At 42.1% G+C, this 19056-nt stretch overlaps 1 protein-coding gene across 2 annotated transcripts; it reads left to right on the forward strand.

Moving 5' to 3' along the window:
• The first annotated feature begins 4538 nt into the window (after window positions 1–4538).
• Window positions 4539–10497, forward strand: LOC108158097 (protein wech). 2 transcript variants are annotated; one of them, XM_017290263.2, is made up of 5 exons: window positions 4539–4825; window positions 6677–6986; window positions 7050–9069; window positions 9135–9287; window positions 9377–10497. In XM_017290263.2, the coding sequence occupies exons 2-5, from the start codon at window positions 6775–6777 to the stop codon at window positions 9545–9547; spliced, it is 2556 nt and encodes an 851-aa protein (XP_017145752.2). In that variant the 5' UTR covers window positions 4539–4825; window positions 6677–6774; the 3' UTR covers window positions 9548–10497. The 2 variants fall into 2 exon arrangements, with proteins under 2 accessions (XP_017145752.2, XP_033253016.1); XM_033397125.1 differs by lacking the exon at window positions 4539–4825 and having other exon boundaries at window positions 6519–6986.
• Window positions 10498–19056: the final 8559 nt, after the last annotated feature.

A 19056-nucleotide genomic window follows, 5' to 3' on the forward strand; every position in this document is an offset into this window, starting at 1 on the left:
CATTTATAACCTTGTATAGCTATAGGCAAATATTTTTTAATTGATTTTAGGTAATGCACAAACTGGACCACATTTCGGCTATTCCCACCGAAAAGGAGCATATAACAAAAACAATAATGAGCACGCCAGAAGGGCAGCAGCGTCAATGCTGCGTCGGAGACAGAGTTTGCATCCAGTCTGAGCGTGAAGGTTGTAGATTTCGAGGAGTCCTAGTCCCTCGCCACGCTAAGTGGGTCAGAAGTATTCGTAAAACTAAACAAAATCACGCGCAACGAGCGGTTAAAACTTCAAGTGAAAAACACGCACGCCAAAGTAATAGAACGAACAATGGACGCTCAAATTTTGAAATAAGAAAAAAAACATTGTTATTTGATATGTCTTGTATACGGCTACACGAGGGTATTTCAAAGAGTAGTCGACCCAACTGAAATTTAGGAACAGCAATTAAATTCGGGAAGAGTGTTCTTAAATAATTGTCGGCTTGAGCACGATACACGTTTTTCAACGATATCGATAGCATCGATATCCTGTTTTCTGTGCTGGATCTGAGAAAGTGAAACAATATTGTGAGTGCACAATCGCATCTTCCCAAGTGACTTTGGAAATGGTGCAGAAAAATAGAGACTAAATGATGCATAGATTTGGATTTCATTTCTCCCTGCTGTGAGGTGCATGCATCTCCACAAATAACATATACCCCTCTACTCCCACGAGTACCCTGTATAAAAACAGACGCCATGATCCAATCGGCTTTTTAAGGGTCGTCCCTAGCGCGAAGTTATTAGTAAGTTGATGTAACTGTTTCATAAAATAGATCCTCTTTCGTTCCCTGTTGGCTAGTGATTAACTTCAGTCACTACCCTCTGGGATGTGGGGCGCATTTTGTTGCAGTTCTTTGCGGCATAAGTGAAAATGAATAGAAGATAAAAATGTGCACATGAGCATAAACCAACGAGAGAGAGAGAGTGTGAGAGAGGCAGAAGACCCGAGTTGTGTGCGTCAGTGTCGACAATACTTTTTTGAATAAAACAAACTAGATTGGCTACAAAAATTATAAAAAAAACTAGTTAACAAAATTAGTAGTACTATTATAATAATATACTGCTATATGAAATTCTTTGAATTAATTAATTAAAATCTAAAAATCAGAAGTAGAATTGCAGAATTTTGATTAGCTGGGATGATTAAATATGTATTTATTTTATTTATTTTTTTATTCTGTGAGCCTAAAGTGAGTCAAAGCTACAGGGAAGGTATCTTCTACTATGGATTTTGGCTAGAATAATTTAATTAGTTTAATGTGGAGGTGGGAAAATCCGAATAGTGCGTCAAATAAAAAAAAAAACGAAAATATGAATTCCCGCTGCGCGCTAGATCTGACGAAAAAAAGCTGAGCTCGCAACACTGGTGTGCGTGCTGGCTAAATTAAAACACTAACCATACAGTATATAGATGTGCCAGTTCATACAACGAAAGCGTCACACACTGGCTAGCGCGTTCAGTACCCAAGAGTGACGTCATCATGAGAGAGAGAGCGCAGAGAGAACATGTTTGCATGTGTTAGTACACACGCAATATGTTTCGACAAAAATATGTGATTGTATGCTTTTTCAGATTTTTTGAACTCTCAGGTCTGGTTCTGTTTTGCCACCAGCATGTTTTAGTGTATGGGTGCACATGCATTCTCACGTACTTTACGTGTGTGTGTTTAGTATTGCTGGCCGCTAGAACTGAAATTTGAGTTTGGTTCTTGTTTTGGGTCTTTTGATGAGCTGACCTACCGCCACAAAATAAATGAAGAATGGGCAGGGGGTGGGGGTATGGTACACTAGGGCGCGGGAAATGAAATAAAAGCTGTTATTTGTTTGATTTATTCCACAAAATATAAAATATTACAATAATATAATTACACATTTATTTCCTTATTTTAAACAGGTTTATTATAAATTATAAAAATTATGCAAACGCCGTCGGTTCTCGACTTTTTTGTTTATTATAACTAAAACAATGATGTATCTAAATATACAATATAAGAAAAAATATATATATATATACTTAAATAAATATGCATAATTATAACTGGAATTGGTTTTACATATATTTCAAATCAATTGTCAATCGCGCTCTTTCCGACGGGAATCTGCAAAGCAAAAATTTAGATGCCGGTCGCACCTTGAATACTCTCATGGACAATACCCATACATTTTCTAATTCAATTATAAAGACAACATTAAGACAACAGTAATTTTGAAAACCCTCATGCAATTTACGAATGTAATAAACTTTAATATTTATGTACATATATATGTACATAAGATATTTTATAATTGAATTAGAAAATTTATGGGTATTGTCCATGAGAGTATTCAAGGTGCGACCGGCATCTAAATTTTTGCTTGGCAGATTCCCGTCGGAAAGAGCGCGATTAACAATTGATTTAAAATATTTGTAAAACCAATTCCAGTTATATTTATGCATATTTATTTAAGTATATATATGTATATTTTTTCTTATATTGTATATTTAGATACATCATTGTTTTAGTTATAATAAACAAAAAAGTCGAGAACCGACGGCGTTTGCATAATTTTTATAATTTATAATAAACCTGTTTAAAATAAGGAAATAAATGGTTAATTTTATTATTGTAATATTTTATATTTTGTGGTATAAATCAAACAAATAACAGCTTTTATTTCATTTCCCGCGCCCTAGTGTACCATACCCCCACCCCTGCCCATTCATCATTTATTTTGTGGCGGTAGGTCAGCTCATCAAAAGACCCAAAACAAGAACCAAACTCAAATTTCAGTTCTAGCGGCCAGCAATACTAAACACACACACGTAAAGTACGTGAGAATGCATGTGCACCCATACACTAAAACATGCTGGTGGCAAAACAGAACCAGACCTGAGGGAGTTCAAAAAATCTGAAAAAGCATACAATCACATATTTTTGTCGAAACATATTGCGTGTGTACTAACACATGCAAAGATGTTCTCTCTGCGCTCTCTCTCTCATTATGACGTCACTCTGGGGTACTGAACGCGCTAGCCAGTGTGTGACGCTTTCGTTGTATGAACTGGCACATCTATATACTGTATGGTTAGTGGTTAAAAGCAAACGAGGGGGAACGTTGTGAGTTGCTGCGGACACCGCAACTCTACAGTTATACCCGATACTAAGTCAGTATGGCTCTCCTCCGGCAGACGCCGCTAATATTAAACGACACGACAAAGAGTGCGTGCGAGAGAGACAGAAAATCAGTCTGAGCGTGACGTCGGGCGCTGCGTAGCCAGTGCAAATTGATTTGTTCCTTTTGGCTATAAAAATGATCTGATCTGATCCAGATTCAGCAATCTGATAGATATGGTCATTATCTATGATTCTGCGTTTTTAGTTTTCTCGAATCTGCAATATTGTGGATGCAACAGATTTTCGTCCTTTGTGGGGGCGGAAGGGGGTGGAGCGAAATTTTGAGATATACGTTTTATAGTGACATCTTAAAGGAGTGTCTGTACCAAATTTGGTTACTCTAGCCTTAATAGTCTCTGAGATTTGTGGATGCCTCAGATTTTCGTCCTTTGCGGGGGCGAAAGGGGGTGTGGCGAAATTTTGACACAAAACGGTCAAGGTCCGATATCACAGGAGTGTGGATACCAAATTTGGTTGCTCTGGCTCTTATAGGTTCTGAGATCCTTGAACTCATATTTTGCAATTGGCAAAACTGACCATGAAACCTGTGTGTTAGAGAGAGACAGAGCGAGAAAGAATGAAATTGTTTTCTTGATTCTGGCTATAATAATTATACGATCTGGTTCAGATTTTGCACTCTAGAAGATATTGTCATCTTCTACGATTCTGCGTTTTAAGTTTTCTCGTATCGTCGAAATTGTGGATGCCACAGATTTTCGCCCTTTGTGGGGGCGGAAGTGGGCGGGGCAAAGTTTTGAAATATTCTTGTAGCAGTGACATATCACAGAAGTCTGGATCCAAAACATCGTTGCTCTCGCTCTTATAGTCTTTGAGCACTAGGCGCTGAAGCGGACGGACAGACGGACAGACGGACGGACGGACAGACGGACAGACAGACATGGCTCAATCGACTCGGCTATTGATGCTGATCAAGAACATATGTATATACTTTATGGGGTCGGAAACGATTCCTTCTGGACGTTACACACATCCACTTTTACCACAAATCTAATATACCCCAATACTCATTTTGAGTATCGGGTATTAAAAGAGCGTGAGAGAGGAATTGCGCGCGCACATCAAAATCAAAAACTATCTACGAGATACATTTGGGGTTTGTTTTATTTTATTTTTTGTTTAGCTAGAGGAAGAGCAGCAGAGACAGAAGCAGAATCTGAATCTGAATCAGAATAAGCAAAAGCAACAGAACAGAATGAGCAGCATGCACACGAAGAGAGGGAGAGAGAAAGAGAGAGCGAGTCGAGCGCTGACACAGTATTTGTTGTGTTTTTAGTCGAATGTATCTTTTAGTCGGAAAAAGGAATACATGAATGTCGGAGCGAATGAATGTGCACGGGCAAGCGATTACGCATAAGATCTCTGGGTGACTCGGTCGAAAAACGACAGAATCTCGCATAACATAAAATCGAAAAGAATACCACTGAAAAATCGCGAATAAGAATCAATATTCTTTCCCGAATCGAATCAAAACTAATTGACAAACAATCTGGGAATCAGCGACGAGTCAAATTCGGTTTTGTCGTGTCGGTTGTGTCGGGCCGGAGACGGAGACCCATTGAAGGTGTGCAGTTCCCTTCCACAGCGGCTTGCATGAGGCTGCTGAAAAAGGTGTGTACGAATGACGGAGAAGAGGAGAGTGCTGTAGATGGTGCAGAGAGTGGGAAGGTGATGTGAACTATTGTCACCAGAATGATATGTATAAACTATTGCCTTGAATTGAATGAAAATATTGATTTTACTTCGTTTAAATTTAAATATCGAGATTCTCAAGATTTCTTACATCTCGATGGATTTTCCGTTTTCGTTTTTCTGTTTTCTGTGTGTGTGCCGCAGGAACGCAAACGAAGCACCTACATATGTATGTAGTAGAGAGATATAAAGAGACTTCTTGTATAAATACAACCCTCATCCCCATCCCATCACGTTTTTGCGTCGTATCCGCACACAGACAAACAAACAAACACAAAAACACACACACACACACACGGATATGAAAGTGTCCCTGTAGTGGTGTTTCTGTTTGTGAAAGGACTTTGACTTCTTGGTCATGTTTTTTTCCACTTTCTGAGGCTCTGCGACTGCGACAGACCCGTTTTCAATGGAAAATGTTCAAGGGTGACAAGGGTAGTTTCTCTTCGTCTCATGTATCGGAAGCACCAGACCAACTAGAGTCTACTTTATCCTTCTTTCGTTGATAGTAACCCAGCAAAAGCCACCCAAACTGGATTTGCTTAGCCCCTCGTCCAACCCTTGAAGTTATGCTATAAATTAACTCAAATTACCAAGTATCCACAAGAAAAGAAAACAAGATCTTTGCTTTTCGGTCTGTTTTTTTCGAGTGTAAATGTAACCGTTTCCAATGCTGCTCTGCCCCTCCTCCTCGTCCGGCTGTTACCATGAGAGGGGATGAAAGTCGGTCGGGTCGGGTCGGTTGGGCGTACGACGTGGATGGCCCCGTCTTGAAGATGGCAACCAGTCGTTCGTTCGTCGTTTTATTGCGTTTCGTTTTGGGTTTTCCATCCACAAAAAGCCGCTAGCTAGCGCATTGAAGGAGCATGAACAGGAGGGTGAGTGGGAGGGGGTAGAAGTGGTGATGGTGGTGGGGTCGGAAAAACGGGAAAATGCTAGAACTACGCAATGACAGCACAGTATACGGGGGTGGGTTGAGTTCAATTCCTTTCCACACTCTTCCGTTTTTCCGTTTTCCGTTTTCCACCGGATGGTGGGGTCTGGTCTCCTTTATTTGGGTTGCCAAGCTTGCACAAAATGAGTAAGAGTGGGACTATGAGGAACTTGGGATTACGGGAGTACAGCCAGGACTAGACGCAAATCGATGGATTGCGCGCCATTTTAGGTTTGCTTGAAGACAATAGGGCTCATAAATAGGGATACGCATGGCGAATTCTAAATTCCAATTCCTAGAGTTGTGCCGACAGCGGGATATCTCATAATAGGGCCAACTCGAATGTACATACATATACATACATACATATGTATCTTAAGGATGCACGGCAAGCAAAAACAAATCTGACCTGCTGCAGATCGCGCCACACATCTGCTCGGGTCTCGTTTTACGAATTTGGGACGGCACAGAGGGAAAGGGATCAAGGATCAGCGCGTTGTAAGTAGGCATGGACGTATGGACGGACAGGACAGAAAAATCGAAGACGAAATGGCTGAGTTTTTCCGGGCTACCTAAGCCGCAGGCCCAGATGCAGCTGCAACTCAAGGCTCGATCCTCAAGGCTGTCTTGCCCTGCCTTTCTTCGGACTACTTAATGCACGTCAACGGCTGTGGCCAAATTAGTTCGTTGCCTCCTCCCGTCTCCTGACAACGACTCTCGCGCGTTCCAAACGCAGTTAGAAACCGAAAAACAAATAGCAACACAACCATTTCTGTCACATACAAACGTCTAGGAAATTCAACTAAATTTTCTTTATTTCGCGACGATATTTGCAGCGTAAAAGTGTCACTCATCGACAGCAAAGGGCCACGCCTGCAACTGCACCTACGACTACGACTACGCTTGTGCTAGAAAAGTGATCTCAAACAATCTTATGATGGAACTCTTGTCAAACAATTCGGTTCCGCAACAAATGGCTAGCAGCAATACGGCCAGCGCCAACGGAGTTGCCTCCTCGACTGTCAATGGCAGCGGCAGTGAAAGCAGCAACGCCAGCAACTCCTCCGAGCGCCTCCTGGCAGGCATACTGGAGTCCTTCCCCGCCTGGGACCTCAATGTCGGACTGCTGCCCAATGTGGGACAGAGGTAAGTGACAGTACAGAACAGTGCAGTAGTTACAGTGCTAACAATCATTTTGCTTTTGTGCAGCTCCCCACCACGCACGGACTTCTTTATCAATAACTTTCTTGGCGGACTGGACACACATGGCGACTTCAGCATCGGACCCATTGGAAGCGGGCCGCGCAGCAACCCAAAAATGTCTCCAGAGTCTTCCAACAACTCGAGCATCAGCTGCGGCTGGTGCGAGGTGAGCGCCTCCATACGCTGCCTCGAGTGCAACGAGTTCATGTGCAACGACTGCCTGAGGGAGCACCGCAACAGTCCGCTCTCCTCGAACCATTCGATCGTGTCGCTGCCGACGCCCATCGGGGCCTCGCCCACAGGCGGCAGCTCGACCCACGCCCACACGCCGCCCAGCTCCAATTTCATCTGCGACATTCACAACGAGATGCTGCGCTACGTGTGCGACTACTGCCGCAAGCTGGTGTGCCAGTGCTGCACTCTGCACGAGCATAAGGAGCACAGCTACGCATCCATACAGAGTTTCATGGTCGGCTCCAAGGAGAAGCTGGAAGGCGCCATCGAGAGCAGCCAAGTGGGGACGCGCTGCATCAAGAGCAGCATTGACAAGGCCCTTGCATTCATCCGGCTCATCGAACGCAGCTGCAGCGAGCTAAGCGACAACATACGGAAGGCCTTCCGTCAGTTCATCATTGCCATCGAGGACCGCGAGCGCTTTCTGCTCGACTTTGTGGAGAAGCTGCGATTGCGCCGCCTGGCCATTCTCCACGACCAGATGGCGGGACTTAAGTCCGCTCTGGCCGGCCTTTCCGAGACCTCAGATATGCTCAGTAAAGTGGCGGACAACGCATTGAGCATGGACCAGATAGAGATCGCGATGAAGCTCACCAACGGACAGCGCCAGATGGAGCAGTTCGCCGGCATCTACAAGGACCTGCAGCCCAAGCAGGAGGTCTTTGCCTTTGCGCCACCCGACTACAGTCTTCTGCAGGATATCCGAAACCAGGGAGGCGTCATACTTGTCGACGATAAGAACCTGCCCATCGTCACAAGCACCAGCGGCATCGTACCCAGCGTCTCCAATGTGAATGCCGTCACTGCCGCCTCCGTGGGAATCGGAGGAGTTGGAGCTGGTGTTAGTGTAGGTGTCAATCCAATCGGTGTCGGTGGTGGTGTCGGTGTCGGTGGCGGTGTAGGTGTCGGTGTCGGTGGCGGTGTCGGTGTAGGTCCTGGCAATGGAATGGACTTGGCCTTTGGCATCGGCAGCATTGCCAACAATCCTCTGAGCGTAGCATCCTCGAACGTGCGTCGTCCATTGCTCCGGGACAATAGCTTCCGCATACCGTCGCCCATAATGCAGCCCCGTGGCGGCAGCGCCTGCGGCATGTCCAGCGCAGCCCTGGACTGGGAATTGAACGGACTGCGAAGCTCCCCAGGCCTTCACTTCAGCGCCCCTCGGACGACGCAGGCCATTCCTGGCTGTATGGATCTGGTGAAGGTGCGCAACTCCAATTCGCTGTCGCTGTCGTTTGCCACCGAAGGCCACGAGGATGGGCAGGTGAGCCGACCGTGGGGCCTGTGCGTAGGCAAGAGGGGCCATGTTCTGGTCTCGGATCGGCGCAACAACCGTGTGCAGGTCTTCAATCCAGACGGCTCGCTCAAGTTTAAGTTCGGTCGCAAGGGCGTGGGCAACGGGGAGTTCGATCTGCCAGCCGGCATCTGTGTTGACGTGGACAATCGCATCATTGTGGTGGACAAAGACAACCATCGCGTGCAGATCTTCACGGCCAGCGGCGTCTTCCTGCTCAAGTTCGGCAGCTATGGCAAGGAGTACGGCCAGTTCCAGTATCCGTGGGATGTGGCAGTAAACTCGCGTCGCCAGATTGTGGTCACCGATTCGCGCAACCATCGCATCCAGCAGTTCGATTCCGAGGGACGCTTCATACGCCAGATTGTGTTCGACAACCATGGCCAGACGAAGGGCATCGCCTCGCCCCGCGGTGTCGGCTATACACCCACGGGGAACATCATTGTCTCCGACTTTGACAACCATTGCCTCTATCTAATCGATCCTGACATTAACGACGTGAGTACCCTTGAGCAAGCGCATATAGAAATGAATATTTATGACTTGTATACGTTCTTCTACAGATTCTGTCCGTGAAGGGACATGAGGGCTCGGGCTTCCATGAGTTCAATAGGCCCTCGGGCCTATGCTGTGACGACGAGGGCCGCATTATAGTGGCCGATTCCAAGAATCAACGCATCCTGGTCTTTAATCAAAATCTTGACTTTATGTGGGATGTAAGTGCCTATCCAATACAATCATCTTTCATTCTTTTCAATTACACGATTGAACGACGGATTATAACTTATGTATATCCTGTTTGCAGATCGAAGTGCGACCCTCCATCAATCCGCTAATGCCACCGACGCTGGACGAGAAGGATCGAACCTGCGATGTGGCCATGATGCCAGACGGTCGCATCGTATTCCTCATAGAACTGTCGCCAGACTCCAAAGAAGGGTCTAACCCTTACAAGCGGTTTGTGCACGTATTCTAAATAAGCTTATAGCCGTCAACTGGACTGGGAGGGGAATACGAATACCAATCTTTTAGACCATTTACAAGAGCTAAACGTTAGCGTAATAGACATCCAATCCAAAAAGAAAAAAACAAAAACAAAACAGAACGAAACACTAAAAAACAAAAAGAGTAAATCTGAATTGAGAGCATGGAAAATTAGAAAAAATTTTTAGCATAAGTGCTACAACGATTACCTCGATAATGCTTAAGAGTTATGGTTACGATTTGGTAATTTACAATACAATACGAATTACACATATGTATACCGTACCGATATAGATACAGATGCAGATATCTATACATCTGTATATATCTGTATGCGAATATGTATCTAGCGAATATACAAAAAGCCCAACCCAACACAACCAATTAGGTCTAAAGCGAAAACCAACAGCAACAGAAGCAGCAAAAACAAAAGAGCAGGACATAACAATAAGGATTACTAGATGAAAATATTACTACCTGTTAGTTAGACTGAAAAGCAGTTTTCTAGCCGGAGGAGCAGAGGAATGGAGTGGAATGGAAAACTCTTCCATTAGCGGGGAAGTGCGTTTTATGGGGGGTTGCTTAGCTGAAAGAACTACTAAATAAGATTTTTGTTTCTACAAGAGTTACTACAAAATAATTTTCAGACGAATTGTTTGTCATGGTATTAATGTTTGTATTATTATCTTAATTTGTTTAGTTCCGTTTAGAGATTTTTTTTTCATTTATACATACATAGGTTTTTAAAATATTTTTTTGATTATTTTATTAATTATTTCTTATAATTGAGACTGAGCAAGTGAGTACACGAAACTTTGTAAAAGGAAACAAAGCAAAACAAAACAAAACAAATCGAAACGAAAATAAAGGAAAGGAAAGAAAAGAAAAACAAGAACAAATATTAAGGAAACCCGCTGACTTTTGGTTGAACTTTTAACAAAGACTGATTAACTAAACCGCAATTTAGGAGCCAACTGAAGAACCATATATGGTGAGGCCAAAAACAAGTGAAATGAAAATCACAAACACAGACAAATTGCAATGACATTGATAACGTATATATATATATATAGAGATCCACATCCAGTCACGGTCGCATCATGAATCGTTATAGGCATAGCTAAACCGAGTTTAACTGACATTCACCTATATTCATTTCATCCTATCTTCATCGCAGGGATTTCGGATTGTAATGGATTGTAATGATTCCCCCCACAGGGTACTCACAGCAGCAGCAGAAGCAGCAGCAGAGCGGGCTGATAGCAGAGGGGTTAGCTAAAGGAATGATGATAAAACCAGAGGGGAGGGGTTGGTCGCAAAAACAAACAAAGGAAACAAAAACGAAAAAAATTATCATAATTTTTGACTCAATGTGTTCATTAGCATTTAGTAGATTTAGCGTGACGTAGGGCAGGCATATGAAAAATCCATAGTAATATATGGGCGTATTGAATACACATTTAGGTGACATGTTCCTCGCAAACAAAAAATAACAAGAAAACAAGTAAAACGAGGGGGATCGTTGTGAGTTGCTGCGGACACCGCAACTCTACAGTTATACCCGATACTAAGTCAGTATGGCTCTCCTCCGGCAGACGCCGCTAATATTAAACGACACGACAAAGAGTGAGTGCGAGAGAGACAGAAAATCAGTCTGAGCGTGACGTCTGGCGCTGCGTAGCCACTGAAAATTGATTTGTTCCTTTTGGCTATAAAAATTATCTGATCTGATCCAGATTCAGCAATCTGAAAGATATGGTCGCTATCTATGATTCTGCGTTTTTAGTTTTCTCGAATCTGCAATATTGTGGATGCAACAGATTTTCGTCCTTTGTGTGGGCGGAAGGCGGTGGGGCGAAATTTTGACACAAAACGGTCAAGGTCCGATATCACAGGAGTGTGGATACCAAATTTGGTTGCTCTAGCTCTTATGGGCTCTGAGATCCTTGAACTCATATTTTGCAGTTGGCAAAACCGACCATGAAACCTGTGTGTTAGAGAGAGACAGAGCGAGAAAGAATGAAATTGTTTTCTTGATTCTGGCTATAATAATTATACGATCTGGTTCAGATTTTGCACTCTAGAAGATATAGTCATCTTCTACGATTCTGCGTTTTTGGTTTTCTCGTATCGTCGAAATTGTGGATGCCACAGATTTTCGCCCTTTGTGGGGGCGGAAGTGGGCGGGGCAAAGTTTTGAAATATTCTTGTAGCAGTGACATATCACAGAAGTCTGGATCCAAAACATCGTTGCTATAGCTCTTATAGTCTTTGAGCACTAGGCGCTGAAGGGGACGGACAGACGGACAGACGGACGGACGGACAGACGGACAGACGGACGGACGGACAGACGGACAGACAGACATGGCTCAATCGACTCGGCTATTGATGCTGATCAAGAATATATATATTTTATGGGGTCGGAAACGATTCCTTCTGGACGTTACACACATCCACTTTTACCACAAATCTAATATACCCCAATCCTCATTTTGAGTATCGGGTATAATGATACTTAATGAAAGCTTAAGAAAAGGGCAGCCAGAACAGAAGGTAAATGCATGGATTAGCTGAATTTTGTGTCGAAGAGAGATGAGATGATTTTAATAGCAAATATATAGTACAAACAAAGAACCGCCTAGAACCGATCCTGGGTGGGCCTGGATCTATACCCGGCACCGCACCTAGCATTAGTTGCAATGCGTGATTAGAAAGGCGCTTAAAATGTATTAGCCAACTTAGTTACTTAGTTTATTTTTATGTTCTATTCTATTATATGTATTTGTGTTTCAACCCGGATTCAGAACCTGATCAAACCAGAGCGAAAGAGAGAGACAGAGAGCGAGAGAGAGAGAGTGAAAGAGATAGTACCAGAATGTGTGCAAGGGAGAGATATATAGCTAACACTCCTTCCACGTATAAAGCAACATTGCATAAAATGCGCAAAAAAAAACAAGCAAGAGAACCCCCTTAAACAAAAATATTTTAAAAAATCTCTAAAAATACACTTAAAATATAAAAATGATGCAAAAATGCCACACTTGCTTTACGAGAGCACAGGCAACAAAAACATATACTTATACAATATTTATACATATACAATACATGTATACACGACAGAACAAAGGGAAACCTATTATATAGAGCTATATAGAATAGAAATCGTAATTTTTTTACACCTTAGCTTAGGCAGCCCCCTCGATCCTCGGTCCTCGAGCCTCGAGTCCCACACGAAATTGCCATAACATTACATGACACAACCTCACCTCATTTTATTCAATCGTACATACCTTGACGCACCGTTCATTTCTTGTGATCCAGATCGAATCATTCAAACCACTCACACCACAAACAACAACTCACGCCAGACCACACCTACATATGTACATAGATATATAGTATATATATCATATATACCATGCATATAGTATAGCGTCTAGCGAGACGTTTGAGAATGCCATATTTTATACTATTTGTGTGAGGTTTACTAAAACAAATACTAAAGAACAAGAACTTATATCATTACAAATGAGCGCCGTTTTCTAAAAGCCACAGTTTAAAAATTGTGTAAAAAAAAAGAATTGCACTAAACAAGAAAAAAAAAAACAAACGAACCGAGTACGGAATCCAATTATTGAGATGTAAGAAAATACAGAATGCCATAATTTAAAATAAAAAGCATTTAAACATATACTATACATATATACTATAGATCTATATAGTACAGTACTAAAGTATGTTAAACAGAACACGATGGGAATACTAAAAGTCATGAGAATACTGAACAATTTGCCAAAGGCTTAAGAATCAAAACGAAAGAGCGTAACAAATAATGCATACATAAAGACACTATACACTAACACACATACACATACATACACAAAACAAGAGCCTACGCATAAATAGTTTATTAAAATTTTTACAACATAAATACATACCATACCATACCAAAAATACTACATTAAACTTGCAATCAGGTATTTTTTTCAAATAAACGCCATATTTCAAAAAAAAAAAAACGAGGGGGAACGTTGTGAGTTGCTGCGGAAACCGCAACTCTACAGTTATACCCGATACTAAGTCAGTATGGCTTTCCTCCGGCAGACGCCGCTAATATTAAACGACACGACAAAGAGTGCGTGCGAGAGAGACAGAAAATCAGTCTGAGCGTGACGTCGGGCGCTGCGTAGCCACTGAAAATTGATTTCTTGCTTTTGGCTACAAAAATGATCCGATCTGATCCAGATTCAGCAATCTGATAGATATGGTCATTATCTATGATTCTGCGTTTTTAGTTTTCTCGAATCTGCAATATTGTGGATGCAACAGATTTTCGTCCTTTGTGTGGGCGGAAGGGGGAGGGGCGAAATTTTGAGATACACGTTTTATAGTGAGATCTAACAGGAGTGCGGATACTAAATTTGGTTATTCTAGCGTTAATAGTCTCTGAGATTTGTGGATGCCCCAGATTTTCGTCCTTTGCGGGGGCGGAAGGGGGTGTGGCGAAATTTTGACACAAAACAGTCAAGGTCCGATATCACAGGAGTGTGGATACCAAATTTGGTTGCTCTGGCTCTTATAGGTTCTGAGATCCTTGAACTCATATTTTGCAATTGGCAAAACCGACCATGAAACCTGTGTGTTAGAGAGAGACAGAGCGAGAAAGAATGAAATTGTTTTCTTAATTCTGGCTATAACAATTATACGATCTGGTTCAGATTTTGCACTCTAGAATATAGAGTCATCTTCTACGATTCTGCGTTTTTGGTTTTCTCGTATCGTCGAAATTGTGGATGCCACAGATTTTCGCCCTTTGTGGGGGCGGGGCAAAGTTTTGAAATTTTCTTGTAGCAGTGACATATCACAGAAGTCTGGATCCAAAACATCGTTGCTCTAGCTCTTATAGTCTTTGAGCACTAGGCGCTGAAGGGGAAGGAAAGACGGACAGACGGACGGACGGACAGACGGACAGACGGACGGACGGACAGACGGACAGACAGACATGGCTCAATCGACTCGGCTATTGATGCTGATCAAGAATATATATATTTTATGGGGTCGGAAACGATTCCTTCTGGACGTTACACACATCCACTTTTACCACAAATCTAATATACCCCAATACTCATTTTGAGTATCGGGTATAATGATACTTAATGAAAGCTTAAGAAAAGGGCAGCCAGAACAGAAAGTAAATGCGTGGATTAGCTGAATTTTGTGTCGAAGAGAGATGAGATGATTTTAATAGCAAATATATAGTACACACATAGAACCGACTAGAACCGATCCTGGGTGGGCCTGGATCTATACCCGGCACCGCACCTAGCATTAGTTGCAATGCGTGATTAGAAAGACGCTTAAAATGTATTAGCCAACTTAGTTACTTAGTTTATTTTTATGTTCTATTCTATTATATGTATTTGTGTTTCAACCCGGATTCAGAACCTGATCAAACCAGAGCGAAAGAGAGAGACAGAGAGCGAGAGAGAGAGAGTGAAAGAGATAGTACCAGAATGTGTGCAAGGGAGAGATATATAGCTAACACTCCTTCCACGTATAAAACAACATTGCATAAAATGCGCAAAAAAAAAACAAGCAAGAGAAACCCCTTAAACAAAAATATTTTAAAAAATTTTTAAAAATACACTTAAAATATAAAAATGATGCAAAAATGCCACACTTGCTTTACGAGAGCACAGGCAACAAAAACATATACTTATACAATATTTATACATATACAATACATGTATACACGACAGAACAAAGGGAAACCTATTATATAGAGCTATATAGAATAGAAATCGTAATTTTTTTACACCTTAGCTTAGGCAGCCCCCTCGATCCTCGGTCCTCGAGCCTCGAGTCCCACACGAAATTGCCATAACATTACATGACACAACCTCACCTCATTTTATTCAATCGTACATACCTTGACGCGCCGTTCATTTCTTGTGATCCAGATCGAATCATTCAAACCACTCACACCACAAACAACAACTCACGCCAGACCACACCTACATATGTACATAGATATATGTATATAGTATATATATCATATATACCATGCATATAGTATAGCGTCTAGCGAGACGTTTGAGAATGCCATATTTTATACTATTTGTGTGAGGTTTACTAAAACAAATACTAAAGAACAAATACTTATATCATTACAAATGAGCGCCGTTTTCTAAAAGCCACAGTTTAGAAATTGTGTAAAAAAAAAGAATTGCACTAAACAAGAAAAAAACGAGGTGGAACGTTGTGAGTTGCTGCGGACACCGCAACTCTACAGTTATACCCGATACTAAGTCAGTATGGCTCTCCTGCGGCAGTCGCTAATATTGAACCACACGACAAAGAGTGCGTGCGAGAGAGACAGAAAATCAGTCTGAGCGTGACGTCGGGCGCTGCGTAGCCACTGAAAATTGATTTCTTGCTTTTGGCTACAAAAATGATCCGATCTGATCCAGATTCAGCAATCTGATAGATATGGTCATTATCTATGATTCTGCGTTTTTAGTTTTCTCGAATGTGCAATATTGTGGATGCAACAGATTTTCGTCTTTTGTGGGGGCGGAAGGGGGTGGGGCGAAATTCTGAGATATACGTTTTATAGTGAGATCTAACAGAAGTGCGGATACCAAATTTGGTTACTCTAGCCTTAATAGTCTCTGAGATTTGTGGATGCCCCAGATTTTCGTCCTTTGCGGGGGCGGAAGGGGGTGTGGCGAAATTTGGACACGAAACGGTCAAGGTCCGATATCACAGGAGTGTGGATACCAAATTTGGTTGCTCTGGCTCTTATAGGTTCTGAGATCCTTGAACTCATATTTTGCAATTGACAAAACCGACCATGAAACCTGTGTGTTAGAGAGAGACAGAGCGAGAAAGAATGAAATTGTTTTCTTGATTCTGGCTATAATCATTATACGATCTGGTTCAGATTTTGCACTGTAGAAGATATGGTCATCCTCACCGATTCTGCGTTGTTGGTTTTATCGTATCTTTAAAAATGTGGATGCCACAGATTTTCGTCCTTTGTGGGGGCGGAAGTGGGCGGGGCGAAGTTTTGAAATATTTTTGTAGCAGTGACATATCACAGAAGTCTGGATCCAAAACATCGTTGCTCTAGCTCTTATAGTCTTTGAGCACTAGGCGCTGAAGGGGACGGACGGACGGACAGACGGACAGACAGACAGGGCTCAATCGACTCGGCTATTGATGCTGATCAAGAATATATATACTTTATGGGGTCGGAAACGATTCCTTCTGGACGTTACACACATCCACTTTTACCACAAATCTAATATACCCCAATACTCATTTTGAGTATCGGGTATAAAAAACAAGCGAACCGAGTACGGAATCCAATTATTGAGATGTAAGAAAATACAGAATGCCATAATTTAAAATAAAAAGCATTTAAACATATACTATACATATATACTATAGATCTATATAGTACAGTACTAAAGTATGTTAAACAGAACACGATGGGAATACTAAAAGTCATGAGAATACTGAACAATTTGCCAAAGGCTTAAGAATCAAAACGAAAGAGCGTAACAAATAATGCATACATACATAAAGACACTATACACTAACACACATACACATACATACACAAAACAAGAGCCTACGCATAAATAGTTTATTAAAATTTTTACAACATAAATACATACCATACCATACCAAAAATACTACATTAAACTTGCAATCAGGTATTTTTTTCAAATAAACGCCATATTCCAAAAAAAAAACGAGGGGGAACGTTGTGAGTGGCTGGGGACACCGCAACTCTACAGTTATACCCGATACTAAGTCAGTATGGCTCTCCTCCGGCAGACGCCGCTAATATTAAACGACACGACAAGGAGTGCGTGCGAGAGAGACAGAAAATCAGTCTGAGCGTGACGTCGGGTGCTGCGTAGCCAGTGCAAATTGATTTGTTCCTTTTGGCTATAAAAATGATCTGATCTGATCCAGATTCAGCAATCTGATATATATGATCATTATCTATGATTCTGCGTTTTTAGTTTTCTCGTATCCTCAATATTGTGGATGCAACAGATTTTCGTCCTTTGTGGGGGCGGAAGGGGGTGGGGCGAAATTTTGAGATATACGTTTTATAGTGAGATCTAACAGGAGTGCGGATACCAAATTTGGTTACTCTAGCCTTAATAGTCTCTGAGATTTGTAAATATCCCCAGATTTTCACCCTTTGCGGGGGCGGAAGGGGGTGTGGCGAAATTTTGAAACAAACTCGTCTCGGTCCGATATATTAGGAGTGTGGATACCAAATTTGGTTGCTCTAGCTTTTGTAGTCTCTGAGATCTAGGCGCTAATGTTTTACTCTAAGCAAAGCCGCCTATGCTACGTGTGTGTTAGAGAGAGACAGGGCGAGAAAAAAAGAAATTGTTTTCTTGATGCTGGCTATAATAATTATACGATCTGGTTCAGATTTTGCACTCTAGAAGATATAGTCATCTTCCACGATTCTGCGTTTTTAGTTTTCTCGTATCGTCGAAATTGTGGATGCCACAGATTTTCGCCCTTTGTGGGGGCGGAAGTGGGCGGGGCAAAGTTTTGAAATATTCTTGTAGCAGTGACATATCACAGAAGTCTGGATCCAAAACATCGTTGCTCTCGCTCTTATAGTCTTTGAGCACTAGGCGCTGAAGGGGACGGACAGACGGACGGACGGACAGACGGACAGACAGACATGGCTCAATCGACTCGGCTATTGATGCTGATCAAGAATATATATATTTTATGGGGTCGGAAACGATTCCTTTTGGACGTTACACACATCCACTTTTACCACAAATCTAATATACCCCAATACTCATTTTGAGTATCGGGTATAAAAACGAATCCAAAACTTAAATCAGGTATTCATTTTTTTGGTATTACGTACATATTTAGCAATTAAGAACAGCGAAACTCAAGACAATTGACTCAATGACTAAAGATCCTTCGAGATGTGCGGCCAAGCAAAACACCGCTGAGCTGAACTGAACGATTCCAAAAACAACGAGGGGGAACGTTGTGAGTTGCTGCGGACACCGCAACTCTACGGTTATACCCGATACTAAGTCAGTATGGCTCTCCTCCGGCAGACGCCGCTAATATTAAACGACACGACAAAGAGTGCGTGAGAGAGAGACAGAAAATCAGTCTGAGCGTGACGTCGGGCGCTGCGTAGCCACTGAAAATTGATTTCTTGCTTTTGGCTACAAAAATGATCCGATCTGATCCAGATTCAGCAATCTGATATATATGATCATTATCTATGATTCTGCGTTTTTAGTTTTCTCGTATCCTCAATATTGTGGATGCAACAGATTTTCGTCCTTTGTGGGGGCGGAAGGGGGTGGGGCGAAATTTTGAGATATACGTTTTATAGTGAGATCTAACAGGAGTGCGGATACCAAATTTGGTTACTCTAGCCTTAATAGTCTCTGAGATTTGTGAATATCCCCAGATTTTCATCCTTTGCGG

Source organism: Drosophila miranda, assembly GCF_003369915.1.
Source record: "Drosophila miranda strain MSH22 chromosome Y unlocalized genomic scaffold, D.miranda_PacBio2.1 Contig_Y2_pilon, whole genome shotgun sequence".
In the NCBI taxonomy this organism is placed as follows: Eukaryota; Metazoa; Arthropoda; class Insecta; order Diptera; family Drosophilidae; genus Drosophila; species Drosophila miranda.